The 14,246-nt window shown below is 44.8% G+C and overlaps 2 protein-coding genes across 3 annotated transcripts in view; one reads left to right on the forward strand and one right to left on the reverse strand.

Moving 5' to 3' along the window:
- The window catches only part of LOC138178067 (heat shock 70 kDa protein cognate 4-like), a 58,021-nt gene extending 46,073 nt beyond the window's left edge, over nucleotides 1-11,948 (reverse strand). Inside the window, exon 1 of the mRNA XM_069109512.1 lies at nucleotides 11,842-11,948. The gene's annotated coding sequence lies outside the window, so the exon portion shown is untranslated. The remainder of the gene's footprint in view (nucleotides 1-11,841) is intronic.
- LOC138178073 (Krueppel-like factor 6) overlaps nucleotides 11,317-14,246 on the forward strand; it is a 275,863-nt gene continuing 272,933 nt past the window's right edge. For both annotated transcript variants that reach the window (XM_069109536.1, XM_069109553.1), the window contains exon 1: nucleotides 11,317-12,675. In XM_069109536.1, the coding sequence (XP_068965637.1) occupies nucleotides 12,574-12,675 (102 nt within the window). In that variant the 5' untranslated portion in view covers nucleotides 11,317-12,573. The remainder of the gene's footprint in view (nucleotides 12,676-14,246) is intronic.

Here is a 14,246-nt window from a genome sequence, read left to right on the forward strand (position 1 = left end):
GAGGAAATAATGGCACCGCGATTAGGATTTTATTTCGCTTAGTAGAGTTCCATTATCGATGCGATTGAAGTGAAACGATCGGCCGCTGTTTATGGAAATTTTTCAAAGTCTTGTATGATGGCTTGTTGAAAAATTCACCGCGACGCTATTCAAATAATACACAATTAACAGAGAACAAGCTTCCATATAACGTATCGCGGAGTTTCCGCAACGAGGATAACAATTCCCACGTTTAACGTCCTCTGGTAGCTGGTGGAAACATTTATCCGTTCGCTTTCACGCTGGGCCAGGTATAGTTTTTCTCTCGTCAGCTTCATTATCTCCGCGAGACACGTTTTCCGCCCGATGCAATGAGATTGCCGGATATAGAAGACAAGAGGGAGCTAAGGAAGATGCAGGGAAGAAAAGGACTCAGCTCGTCGGCTTCTGTTTCTACCATGGAACGGGACAAACTGGAGGAACGGCAGGTCAGGTCGTAGCAAACTCGTTCTTCTGACTCCCTTTCTCCGGTTGCTTCCCTTTCAGTTGCACCACCACTGTCATTTCTTCCTCCTTTCTTTCTCGCTTTGAATTTTCTTTCTCTACTTTCGTTTCTTTATTTCTTCTCCCGCTGCAGTCTCCTGTCTCCAGTTAACGTCGCGAGTCACGTCGCGTCGTGTCGAGAAGGGTTTTGCGAGCCACCGGATGACTGCCGGCGGGTGATACGTCGCTTTCTCGCGTGACGTCACCCCCCATCGCGAAAGAAAAGAAGCTGATAGTGTTGGTGGCGTTGTAGAGGAGCAGAGACAGGAAGAACAAGCGGCGGTCGGATGAAGGGTGGTAGGGTCACCGCCGCGAAAAGCTCCCTTAGATACGCCAGAGGGGTTGAGCGTTACAAATGACCGCGGTGCTATGCATATCCAACAAGACTCGAAGTACGACGACCGGCAGAGTAGACCCACCCCCACAGTTGAGAAACATCTCTCGTTCTCTAATATGTCACTGACGAACTTCCTGTTCCTTCTTACGGCTCTGTTCCTTTTCCCGCGTCTCCACCTCTCCTTCTATTCTCCAGTGTACTTAATGGTCGCGACAAGCACCATTATTGGAAAATTTGTTTTCGTCGTCTCATGAAATTACAAGAAACTTCAACCAGGTCGCGTTTCGCTCGTCGGAAATTCTCGTTTAAGCACGTGCTACCTTAATTTCGGACGGTAGTTCTTTCTGTGCAGAAACTTTGATCGTCGTATCGACGAGAAGCGATTAAAATCACGGGCGCGTTCGTCGAGTTATTAAAATCCTAGCCGCTTTGTGAAACGTTCGTAGCTGGTGCGTTGCTCTCCGTCAACCTTTTATGCGCTTGTACACTCTTTTTGGATACTTGCGCGAAAATCGGACTTGAAAGGAATTTTTACATAAATTTGTAAACGACAGGGAAAAGCAGAAAGAAACGAAACTGTATGAAATTCGAGGCCTTATACGATGCATCTCGCAAATCCTCGTTTCAGTCTGGCAACGTCCCTTATTGTTCTTTATAGGACGCTTCTTTTGCGCCATAGACGCGACGAAATGGATTACGACGACGGATAAAAGCTACACGCCGATAATTCCTGATCAACGCGTTCCGCTTTAAGATTTATCAGTCGACCGCCTATTTCGCGTAACGTGAAAATAAATGGAGACGATTTCCCTGGTATACCGTGGACGGATCTCGTCGCACCCCAAAACCTGTTGATACGTCGCTGAATGGCATGTATAGGAGAACAAATATACGGAAAGTGGCATTGCAATTGTGACCGTGCTTTATATACGGACGGCTGTGATCGTTCGCGGCTGTTTTTTTCTATCTTCACGCGTTCCGTGCCTCTCGTATCCAGTGGCGGCTACAAAAAGCACAAAAGAGCAAAATATAGAAGGGGTGACGTGCCAGCGAGGAGAAAAGAATCGCAGAATCCGGCACGGAGGCAGAGAGAACGCTTATATACGATAGAGAGAGACGAATAAGTGGCAGGCAAAGGAAGAGGGTTAATTCCTACAAAGAGATGGAAACGGGGTTGAAGAGGATGCGGAGGGATGAAGGAAACATGGAACGGAAAACGTAATGCGTTGACCTTCGTAAGAAGGAAAGTCAGGGAGGAAAACATGGAAGGCGATCACGTTTGCATGCAAATGCCCCGCGCCGCGCGGTAAATGTTTCTGCACGATAAAAGTCCTGTAGCAACGCGGCAGCCATAGCGCGAATTTACGTATTCCTCCGCTACCCCCGCCAACCCTTCTGCCTCCAGGATGTTCTGCTTATACGGTCGCTAAGTGTCTGCAGATATATGTATATGAAGGGGTCCAAGCGAGTAGGTACGAGGCACTTCGGTGCATCCGAATTATTAAGAGCCCCTAAGCCACTCTTACCACCCTCCTATACTCTCTGCCCTCGGCCCACATTCTGCATCCCGTCGGTTACATTATCAAAGACGAAACTTGTGTATACTTACCCATATCTGTACAAGTATCTATAGCGAGTCTTTAAAACTACCTTTCTCGCTATGTACCTATATTACGTTGCATTTATTTTATTTTTCGTATCTATCGATACGGATTATTGTTCAACTTCGTGAAGATTAACGAAAACCGTATACGGTACAACTTTTGGTATATACGCCACTTCGTAAATTATACCAGAGCATTATACGGGATCACTTTGTTCGAAAGGACAATTTACAAGGATGATGTATGGGAAATAGATGTTTCGTAAAGGAGGTTACCGAGACAAATCGCTATCCTAGTTCCGTGTGGTTTTAGCCGGTTCGCGTTAATTTCTCTGGCTGGGAAAATCCTAATTAATGGGGGTGCATTACAAGGTGGGGAAGTTGTTCTCATACGCTGGAACGGAGTTCAGGAGGGTTGAGAATTGGGCCAGATTGGTCGAGATTCGCCGAAGGAGAAAGGAACGAGCTGCTGGATGCGGTATAGTGGTACAAGAGGAGAATGCGGAGGTTAGGGGAGAGTACCAACTAATCGGGTAATTTTTCCGGCATCAGTCGGTGAATATCAACGCCGCCGTTGAGCCCCTGTGGCGTTAAGAACGACAAACGATCGCCGATCCATCTGGCTCAACGCGACTCCGTAGCATCAGCCACTCACTCCCCGCCCTGTCTCTCCTTCTGAACCTGTCCTTTCCCCCCGGGGGCTTCCAGCCTTCGAATCCCTTCTTCAACTTAGCGGAACGATCGCGTCCAACCCACCCCTCGAGGCGCGTTCTTCGAGTACGGAACTTGCACACGCACACACGCACACGGAAGCCGATCGGGACAGAAACGACACGTGGGATAACCGTTTCGCACCCCTCGAAGAGATCATTCCTGAAGCGTGTCGAGATAATTGCTAGTCAGAGGGTGCACGAGCACGCGTGCTTGAACCTGCTGAAGGGGGCATTGTTGTAATCGAAAAGCAGGTAGATAGCATTGGTGGAGTTCAATTGGCCGGAAAATGTAGGTCTAGAAAATTGTCGCGGTATTTTCGTTCTGCGATTCTTTTTTTGTTTGCGATCCCCTCCCGATGAACCGGCGACGCCTGTGCCGTTTCCTTTCTTTCGTTTGCGCGCTGTTAGCGTCAGCGTCCGCGAGTTTAATCTCCGGCGAAACGGATTCCACTATCGGAAGAACCACTGTCGCCCGAGTAGATCCCGAGGCGATGGGACGTGGACGTTATCAAGTGAATTGCAACATGGGAAAAGTTCGAGCACCTGCGAACAAGAGAAAATCGTGTCACCAAAGAAAAGAGTAACCGCATCTACCGTGCGGTTAACCGGAAACGGAAAAGGTCAAATCGCTTCTGCGGGCAAGCTCGGTTGGTCGACGAAGAACCGCGATAATTGGAACAAAGAGACTTAGTTCCAAGGACCAGAACGGAACCCCAACCCCGGTCTGTGCTCTCTATCCGACCTCTTTGCTATCCTCCGTTCATTTCTCTTTTTCCTTCCATCGTTTCCTCTCTCACTGCCAGCGATAAAGTTTAACTCTTTCGAACTCTGCTAGAGCGGTACACTACTTCCGGTACGTCAGGAAAAATTCCCTTTATCTCGTGCCTCATTTTTTCTCTTTGCTTCGCACTCATTTCGACTTCCTCGTTTCTATGTCTTTTTGCCACGATCGTAAACCTACCTTGACAGTGTACGTCACGATTTTCTTCATGACACACACATGTCCATTCGAACAACAATATTCCGTTAATAAAACTAAACCTAAAATTATATATGTGAATCAATTACGTATTTACGACACGAATCTTATTACGAAATATTCAATCGTTCGAATCGTTCTTAACCCTAGTTGCTCCCAGAAGATGTCCAATCATCGACCACGTGTACCAAACGACCGATGAATCATCTTCGAATCGTCCGTGTCGATCGTTAAACATCGATCCTTCTGCATCAGAACGACCATAAATGAGAGTCACGCCGCAAAGATGTACCGTCATTCTATTGTTGCCAATGATGCTGCTCCTATACCGCGTACCTCGACTTAACCCCACGACCATGGTTCGCCATTTACATAATGAACATCGAAAACAGCGTAATTTCTACGATTCAAGCGTGTTGTATTAAACGGTATAAGAAAGACAAGTGCAGCCGAATGAGAACACAACTGCGGGCAATGTTTTCGAGCGTCCCTAAGGAGGAAACCTCCGGTTTCCTTGCTAAACCTGTTGTTCAGAGTTTCCTTCGGCGCCCTCTAAATGTCGTTCAATCACTGTCCGTAGAATACCTATTTCGCGACTAAATGAAGTTAGGCTCTTCCTTCTTGTGTTTTTTCCCCGTCGGATGTAGCTTGTCCCAATCGCAAGGGAGAAACCGCGAAGTAGCACAACGAGAAGCAGCATCGGGGAAGGATAGATATAGGTGGCTCGAAACACGTCAGCCAGGGGCTGTACGGCGTGATCGGTGTTATTTCAACGTGGACCGAAGAGAATTCTCGACAAGAGGGGAGTATCGCACAAGGTAGAACAAGGAGGGAATATAAGGCGGAAGCAATATTGCTTCATGTGGTTGGGAACTCGTTTCGTCCATTAAAGCGCGGTTTCTTGCAGGCCTGTTTTTTACCCTTGAAAGGATCAACGAAGCTCTAGCCGACTCTTGGCCCCGACAGATCGTCGAAATATACATGAGAAACACAGCGTAGATATACGTCTAACGGAGCTTGTCTGTATATCGCCCTGGGATACTCACAGTGACTCAGTCGTGCAAGTCACCCTCCTCCGGACAAAAGCCTAAGTGAAATTTCGTGCCTTCGCCTTTCTCTCTCTCTCTCTCTCTCTCTCTCTCTCTCTCTCTCTCTTCCTACCCGTTTCCGTGCTTGCTGCACACACTCGCTCCTCCTTGTCTGCGCGACAAATCGAAATAAAGGATTTTCCTGGCTTCGCGAAACATCTTAAGTGTAACTGTTTCAAAATTTTCGTACCCGTGTTCTCCGACGGAGAGAAATCTTGGCACGATGTCCTGCCGGTCGTGTCGAGGTTTCGACAAAAACGTCTAAAATACGAGCCGGAAATCTGTTTGAGAAATTACTTCTCAGGATACTTAGACGTACATATTTCTCGCGACGTTTACGATGGAATACTTTCAAGATAATCAATGAAGTATTTCTGCGGAGTGGAGTTAAAATAAAAATCCAAGAATGATAGATTATCGGGTAAAAGTAGAACAAACTGGTTCGTAACTATGGTAGAATCTTGTGTTCGCCGAGAGGGTGAAAGAATGTTGAAAGGAAGTTAAAAGGGAATTGTAATAGTTGGGGGTTTAGGGTAGTTATTCGAAAGTAACAATAGGAAAAAAGCAAGGGAAAAGCATTTCCTATTAATTAGGTGGCAAGTGACTTTTTGAGCAGCTGTTTGCTAGAGATTTAACCTTTAGCTACGGGTATAAATGGTCCTGAAATACCATGGGTGTATCGCCGGTGAAAAACCGAGCACGTCCTGCGTGACGAAGGCTTTTGCGGTAGGCGGAGTGTGTACCTACGCGTGCCACGACTCGAATAAAGGGGATAAGGTTCGAGGCTAGGAATATCGCTGATATATTGCATGAACTCCATATCTTCGTATTAACGCACACAAAAATGGACAGCCCTCGTTTTTCACGAGTAATAACCAAATACTGTATCTGAACTAGTCATAAAGCTACGTTTATCATACTGACGTCTATGTATCTTGCGTACTCTAACCGAGTAGAAAATTTGAATTACGCACCAAAAATTTTACTGTTTAAAAGTATTACATTTAAATACATTTTTTGAAGCATCTTTATCGCTTCCGTTTTTATGGATACAACGAAAGACATTTAAAGATGGTCCAAGAGTTAGATCCTTTATCTTTCGTTCGACTTTCCTGGCACTAATCCCTCCATAATGTTATAGTTCTCGAAGCTGTTCCGGAAAAGAATCACAGGTCGTGTATACGTGAACCAAGGCTCTGACAAATGTTATCTGATTTTAATGGAGACAAGTTTTCGGAGGCTGAACAGTGCAGGAAGGTTGTAGCTGGGGAATAAATCCCTGGTACGAGAGTGATTTTAATTCGATTCTAACGTGCACAGGTTATCAGGTGCAGGGGTTACGGAAGGGTGGTTTTTTGTTGCGTTGAAATCTCGAACCCTAAACCGAGGGGACCGATGAGATAGGAAATTTGTCGGGAGTTATGCAAAGGACAGGGTTGTTCGTTGTGCATAAAAGGAGGTTTACGACACAAACTTAACAAGTAAGACGATTAAGTCGGATTAACTTTTTTAATTATTAAAACGATTTTTGTGGTATCTACCATAGTAGCTAATGTTTAATCGGTTCTTGCTTGAAAATATTATAAACCCGTCATTTGCACGATGAAGACTAACATTTCTTCGTACGTTTACATAACTGTAAATCGAATAATTCGAGGATTTCGCATTCGTTGATCAAGAAAAACAGCACTATTAAATATTTGGAATAATTAACTTAATTGTACTTAAAATTCAAATTACACGTGTGCACGTACTTCCAGCGTTAATATTTTCCTGGAATTCACGAAACGTACGGTCACTCCGCCATCGCGACTCGTTAGTTTAAATTAATATTACAACGTATAATATTTGCTTTACGTAACCCTAATTACTCATATTCGTTTGGGGAATAAATTTCTCTTGATTATTCCATTCCGTTCACTTTTGTAACTGTGAATTTCGTCAAGTTTTCTCGAGATGTGTGGTGCACAGTCGAATCCTGAAAGCATCGTCCCAGATAGCACGATTTTGCGGTTCACGACGACCAGCTTGCTTCCTCAGGCTTTAATGGACCACTGGGACGATGTCACGAGGGCAGGATGCACACCCTCGAGGAATGACATGAAATCGCGGTTAACCAGTCGATTTTGCACATACGCTAGCTGCTGAAGGCGAAAATTCGATTCTTCCTTAGGCGCCATTAGATCTTAGGAGAACGTGCAAGCACGTTAAAGTCCATCAATCGATGAAAATTGAACAAGGCGAAATAAAACGATTATATTCTTTCGGGAACCACTCTGATGGGAACCACTAATGCGTCAAAGCGGTTGTAAATTTTAACTCTTAACGAGGATCCTCTTTACTAGGAGGAAAGAAATTTAACGTATCACAATTTTCGACCATAATGTGACTCATACATCATTCCGGGGGAATGTGAATTGTAAAGTTCTTTAATTTCGTCGAAACCCTCGACGCATTTTTACGAGTGTGCGTTGAGGAGACTTCGGCCGATCACCCTGTGTCAGAGCACCACAAGGAGAAAGAAGAATCTTAAATCGGCGTTTTTGTCCCATTTACGTCGTCTAATATGAGAACATGGGGGTCATTCTCGTTATGCTGGCTCCCTTATGCCGCCTGTGTTTTATTATATATAATTTTATCCAGTTACCTTCCATGGCGACAATAAAAATTTCTTACACTCAGTCGTGTCGTAGAACAAACGTAACTGGAAGTTACACCATTTTCGCATTGCAATTTCAGACTCGTTTCGTTGGAATAGTTTTTACTAGTTCGCTTGCTTCAACGCAACGGGGACTCAGGTACTGACGTGTCAGTACTTCGAATCGCAATAAGTACACAAAGCAAGTATGGTTTAGGGTCAGAGCTGTAATTCCCGTGGAAAGTTCTGTCAAGTCAAATATGCTGCTAGCCGGCAACTAAATACGCGGTGACGATATCAAACAGTGGAAGCTACGTGGCTTTTGTGTGCACGCGTGCCTCCTCATTAGTAGGCGGACTTTCCCGCGTTCCACCGTATTTCGAAAGCGCTCGTGAAAATTTATTTCGATAGGAGTGGGGTATTCGCGGCACGTTGTAATTTACGACGACAGACATCTCTTCTCCGCGTGCACCAACCGAAACTGATCTATCGAGCACACAGATGGGTATAGACAAAATGAACGTTCAAGATGTTTAACGATTGGACAGGTGCGTTCTTTATTGTTCAATGAACTTTCACGAACGCTACCGAAAGAGATCATTAGCGCTAGCGATACGCATGGTCATGTGTCCTCGTCCCATAAATTCCAAGCTTCAAGGATGCGAGCGGCCAAGCTGGTCGGCGAGGGTCGTTCAAAGAATAACAGTTGACACGAATAGTTGCGATGCGGTGTGCGCGTGTTGCAGCCTTTGCCGTGGAATTATGCAACACGAACATTACATCATACTTACGGTGTTCCTTGCGCTCTGCACACGATCGTGAAAATCGTGAGCAGGCAAAGAAAACGTACTGTCGAGGGCCGAATGTTGCCGCCACGACGGCCGTGTGGTTCACCTTGGACCGCTGGCGGGCAGAAACGCGAGAGGAAGCGTTACGAGCGAAATGTAACTCGGGATAATTGCATTCTGGACAAATGCAACTAACGTTATAATGTAAATTAATGTTTCGTTCGTGAAAGGAGAAAGGAAGGAATTAGAGGAATTTTTCGTTAATTCTTTATACACGTAATTGTACGATTACTTTAAGCGAGCAAATTCAATACGGTATAATAAAGCAATAACAACAGTGAGCCAAGCTGAAACGTTTTGCGCGATAACGCAGAGGATACAGAAGTCCGTTGCGTTCCCGGCTATTGCACCCTGGTGACAACAGCCGGAAAGAGGGTTAACGATCAGGTCATTGTATTCGTGGATGGCCTTCTTAGTGGTGTTTGATCCGTTGATCAGAAAAGCTCGTAACAAGCGAACGTTGCTATATACGTGTTTTGACAAAACGACACTGAAGGGATTAACAGTCGTTACGAACAATTCTATGTAAATTATCATCGGAAATAGACGATGTGTGCGCGACTTCGGATTTTTCGCGAACGATACGATTCATGATCCAGGCGCTTCTCGTGCCAAGCGAGAAAGAAACGACTCCCATCCGAACGTGAGAACGTTAAATTCGTCAGCGTGCACTCGCTATCTTATAATCAAGGAACGAACTCGGTATGATATACATATATTTTCTATATAGACGTAGCGAGAATAGAAGGATTAACTACGAAGAAGAATAGAATAAGCGAGGGCGAAACAGACGAAGTGGTCGTTTTGCACGCCGATGTTCACCAAACAACTGTTTTCCAGACTAACAAACGTTCTGTCGGTTTGCTCCATAACTAACAGCGAAAATCGACGATCCAATGCATCTCGGTGCACAAGAAAGCTTTCGAGAGCTGGGCTTGGATCCAACAACAACCACCATATTTATGGTGCCGGGCCGTCTTAACCCACTGAGAGAACCGAATGCATCCAAGAAACCGAGTCGAAGTTGAGAGGTTACGAGAGGTCAGGCTCCAGTGCTACGTAACATTCAGAATCAATCAGGAGGATATTAGCGTTATCTGAAAGTCAACGCGATCACTCTTCACAGTAGACTGATATTAATGCATTTTGTACGCACACCTTTCCTCCATTCCTTGTTGGTTTTCTTGCAAATATTTTCGGTTTGTTCTTGCTGAAAACACATCGATGATGTTCTTTGTAAGAGGAATAACAACGTCGTTGCATCGTCAAAAATATATACGACTACAAAAGGGTGACACATAGGGAAAAAAAAAGAGTCCTTTGGATCCGGTGGTCGTCCTCCCTGCGCTCCGGGACGATAGCTCGACGAAGATAGCTCGAACGGAAACGAGGTACAGACTTGATAAGTGGAGCCGGTCTTCTAATTCCATTCGCCATAAATGCCGCTTACGTATCTAATCTAGCATTCCCGAGCGTTATAGTAGCGTCTACAAAACAGCTTTTAACGAACGCGCAGAATCCATGAATCACGTACAGCGACATAACGCGTTCATCTCTCTCTCCGCTTTCCGCTCTGAGCGCCCGTTGACTCACGACCGATTATTCATTTTCGAATAATTCTTCGCTCATAATCGATGTCTCATGTGTAAGAGTCGATCGAACAAACCGCGAGAAATCGTGGCAAGCAAGAGATTCTAAGTGACCGTTTTCAAATACGTTTCCTCGTAAAAGAGTAATAAATTTAATATGACGACGTACGTAGATTCGACTTCGATGTCGAAATTAAGGAAAATATAATAAAGTCAGAAGTATATACGACGTATCTGACATCGTTTCTATGATTACATTTAGTGGAAATAGCGATATTGGTCATACGCGTAAATTCCTAGATGTTAGTTGTAGATAAGATGACAATCACAGTTCGAAAATAGCTAAATGAATACAATGACATTAGGAATGATCGTCAGGCTGAACTTCGGCCAGTCTATTCGAGTTTTGGCTCAAAGAACAGAGAGTGTAATTGGCGCTGTAATTTACTACCACTCAAACAGGAACTAATCGTTTCTCGTGCCAATACTATGCTATCGGGTTCCACTAAAAAGGATCCGTAATTACAGTTCGATACAAAAAGGACCCCGAGACATAACGATCCTTTATCAAAGTTGTCTATAAATTAGCATTCATATATTAATAAACTTAACTCACTATTCTAGGCATAGAATACTTACAAGAATATAGCAATTGGAGTGCGTGTATAATAGAAAGGAAAACAAAAAAGGAATAACTTAATTTACGTTACCACGCACAAAGCAATTTCCTCTTAAAGATCTTTCTGCTGGAGCCGTAATACCGATCGTTTCGTTATAGGATATTTTGTAAGAAAATGGCACGCGAGTCAAAGATAGGTGGATGCGAAAGAAAAGGCGGTGTAAAAGGCAAGGAAAACGGCGTCGCGACGCCACCGAGCGGTGCTGCCACGACGCGAAGCGGTCGCCGGCCGTGATAACGCGTCGCCGGCACCGAGCACGCGTTCGGTACAACTCGGCCGAGTTCGGCCCTCCTCGCGTACAGTTATGGCAAGGGAACGTCAGTCACTCTTCGGCGCTCGCGCGGAAGAGTCTGTACGCATTAGCCGTTGGGGATATCGTTACTCCTTGCGGAGTGTTAAATATCTCGTAGGTGTTTCTTCGTTGTTCATCCCCAGCGACGTGTATCTAGCTCGTGATCGTTGTGACCGGCGCGATTGAATACGGTGACACGACGCCACGTCCGCAAGTGTCGCGGGAAAAAAGCCGGTAGGTGACGGCCGAGCCGCGTGTGTCCTCGCCAAAGTGTATATGTACACGAGTTACCGGAGCAAAAAGAACGGGAGAGGAGGAAGGCCAGTGAATATAGAACGTCGACAGTGGTTAGCTCCAATTTCGCGTCGTAGCGAGAACGAAAGAAAGAGATAGAGAGGTAAAGAACAGGAAAGGCAGAAGTAAGAGAGGAAAAGAAATCGACAGAGAGTATTGAACGATCGGAGCAAACGTATAACGAGTGAACAAGAGAGAGAGAGAGAGAGAGAGATTTTGGGAGTATAAAGCGAGAAGCCGAATGATTCGAACACATACCGGGTCGTGACTCGTGCCGGCGCTTTGACGTTTCGTCGTTCGTAGTTACAAGGTTCCTCGTCGTCACGTTCCACGTATGATGGATGCTGTCGCGCGTGTCTCGTGTACGCGACGCTATCAAGAACAGACAGAACGTCGATCTGCACAAGCAACGGCGTTGCAGTGAGTTGTTTCCTTCGCTGCAGAAATCGTGCAGTGCGTCGCGTGCCGCTTTCTTTTCGACGACTGTACCAACGCAGCACAGCGCCGTGGTGGCAGCAACAGTAAAACGCCGGTAGTGCAATCAGATATTCCACTCGCCGAGTATACGAGCCAATAGTGTTCGTTGGTGTTTGTGCGGGCGCGGAAAAAGGAAGCGATTAGCCGGTCTTTCCCTCGTCTTGATCGACCACAGAAGTTATTTATCTGTAAATCTCGCTTCTCTCGCTCCGTATCGGTCTCTGTCGGTCATCCTACTACGGTGACGTCGTAACCGTCGGTGCTTCTTCGATGATAAGCACGTGTGCGTGCCACTACCTGCTGCGTGTACGTGCGTGCGTTAGAATCGCGAGCCGCGTATCGGCGTGCAGTTAGTGACCGGGCTCCGTTACCATCTAAGTCCTCCGTATACGAATATAGCAAATCAGAGTTTTGTTGTTTGTTTATATCTTCTTGTTGGTTTCGTTTGGTTCGAAAGAGTCGGTTTCTTTTTTTTGTGCCGAAGCCAGTTACGAACGGATCACCGGCGTAACCATGGATATCCTGCCGAGTGGGAACATATTTAGGGAGTTGCAAGATATACACGACACCGGATACTTTTCGGCCCAGCCATCGCTCGAGGATCATTGGCAACAGGTAAGAATGCTTCTACATTTGAATCCATACCACTTCGTAAATTCATTGTCGTGCCTTATAGATGTTAGTTACTACTTTCTCATTAAAATAGAACGGAATAATAAGTCAAAACCTAGCGTCTAGAGTTACATCGCGCGTACAAAGCGTACGAGCAAGTTCAAACAGCGGCCGTGAATTTCGAACGCGAAAAGGCGCTTGTAACCTCGACCGCCATATTTGAATTTCTAACGGTCAACGTAGTAAGTAACGCGTGTCGTTGTCCATCGAGTTCACTGACGCACGTGAATTCAATTACACGCTAGATAACTTCGTCCGTTTCTTGCCCGTTTCTTGTCTGTATCTTTTAATACATTTGAAAATTTCAATAAATTCGTTCGTGAACAGTTATGTCGTCATCTTTTTTCGTAAAATTCGAAATTACGACTAATTTCCGAGAAGTTTGGTTTCTCTGGCCATTTTTTGGTCGGACTCCGTTTAAATCGATTATCGATATGCAGCGGGCTATTATGACGGGACGACCTTGAGCCGTGGTATTAGATCGGTGTGTACGTTCAGTGACGCGGCCGAGCGTACTATAGACGGCGCGTCCTGTTTGTTTACGAGTGTGCAATGACCTTCCAGTGGTCGGGGAAGGCAGGAGGGACGTACTTGTTCCCCATTCAATATCTCAGCCGGAGTACAACAGTTTCCTCGCTTCGTTAAAATAGTACGCGTGACGTCACTGGTAGCGCCGTAAGTTCGCGTTGCGTGTTGCTTTAACGGTTCGCTACCATCGCGATTCTCTGGAATTTCCAGCCTTTTTTTCCATCTTATTTTAGGTCACCTTCGTCGTACAGGTTGTTTCAAAATACACGTAAGAGAATGGAGAGAACGAAAATTCCATTAGTATTGGTTATAACTGTTTTTTTTTAACGAATAAAACCAAGTTCAATATATATATATATTTCTCTAACGGTAGGAGTTCAAGTATTCTAATAATTAAAGAACTGTTTCATCAAACGCAAATAAACTATCGGCGATATTTCCTGATCTGTTGTCCATCCAAACGACTTTTTATTGGTGAATTAAAATTCTGAAAATTTCTGTAATATACATTAACATTAACTGAGCGACATATATACATACTTTTTAGCCTTTGCTTGATATTTCACACAAACTATACACATCCGTCTCTCTTTCTCTCTCTCTCTCTCTCTCTCTCTATCTATCTATCTATCTATCTATCTATCTATCTATCTATCTATCTATCTATCTATCTATGTATCTATCTATCTTTTTAGTTAAATGTCACGCATTTTAACCACAAAAATTCGTGATGTATTATTTCTTATCGAAATCGATGTGCTATTCGGGGAAGTTTAAAAAAGTCTGCGAATCCTCTTTTCCTTTTAATTACCTTTCGTAATTTCGTACTTTCGATTTTATCTCTGGTCATTTAAGTAGTACATTTTAATTGCCGTTTTTTTAATTACCGATGGCGTATTCGATGATTAGGTCCCGTGGTGAAATTTATGGCGAGGAAATCTCGGTTTGTCGCTTGGTACTCGACATTTGACCTGCGCAACATTGTT

Source organism: Bombus flavifrons, chromosome 1, assembly GCF_040668555.2.
Source record: "Bombus flavifrons isolate JBK064 chromosome 1, iyBomFlav1_principal, whole genome shotgun sequence".
NCBI classification, from domain to species: domain Eukaryota; kingdom Metazoa; phylum Arthropoda; class Insecta; order Hymenoptera; family Apidae; genus Bombus; species Bombus flavifrons.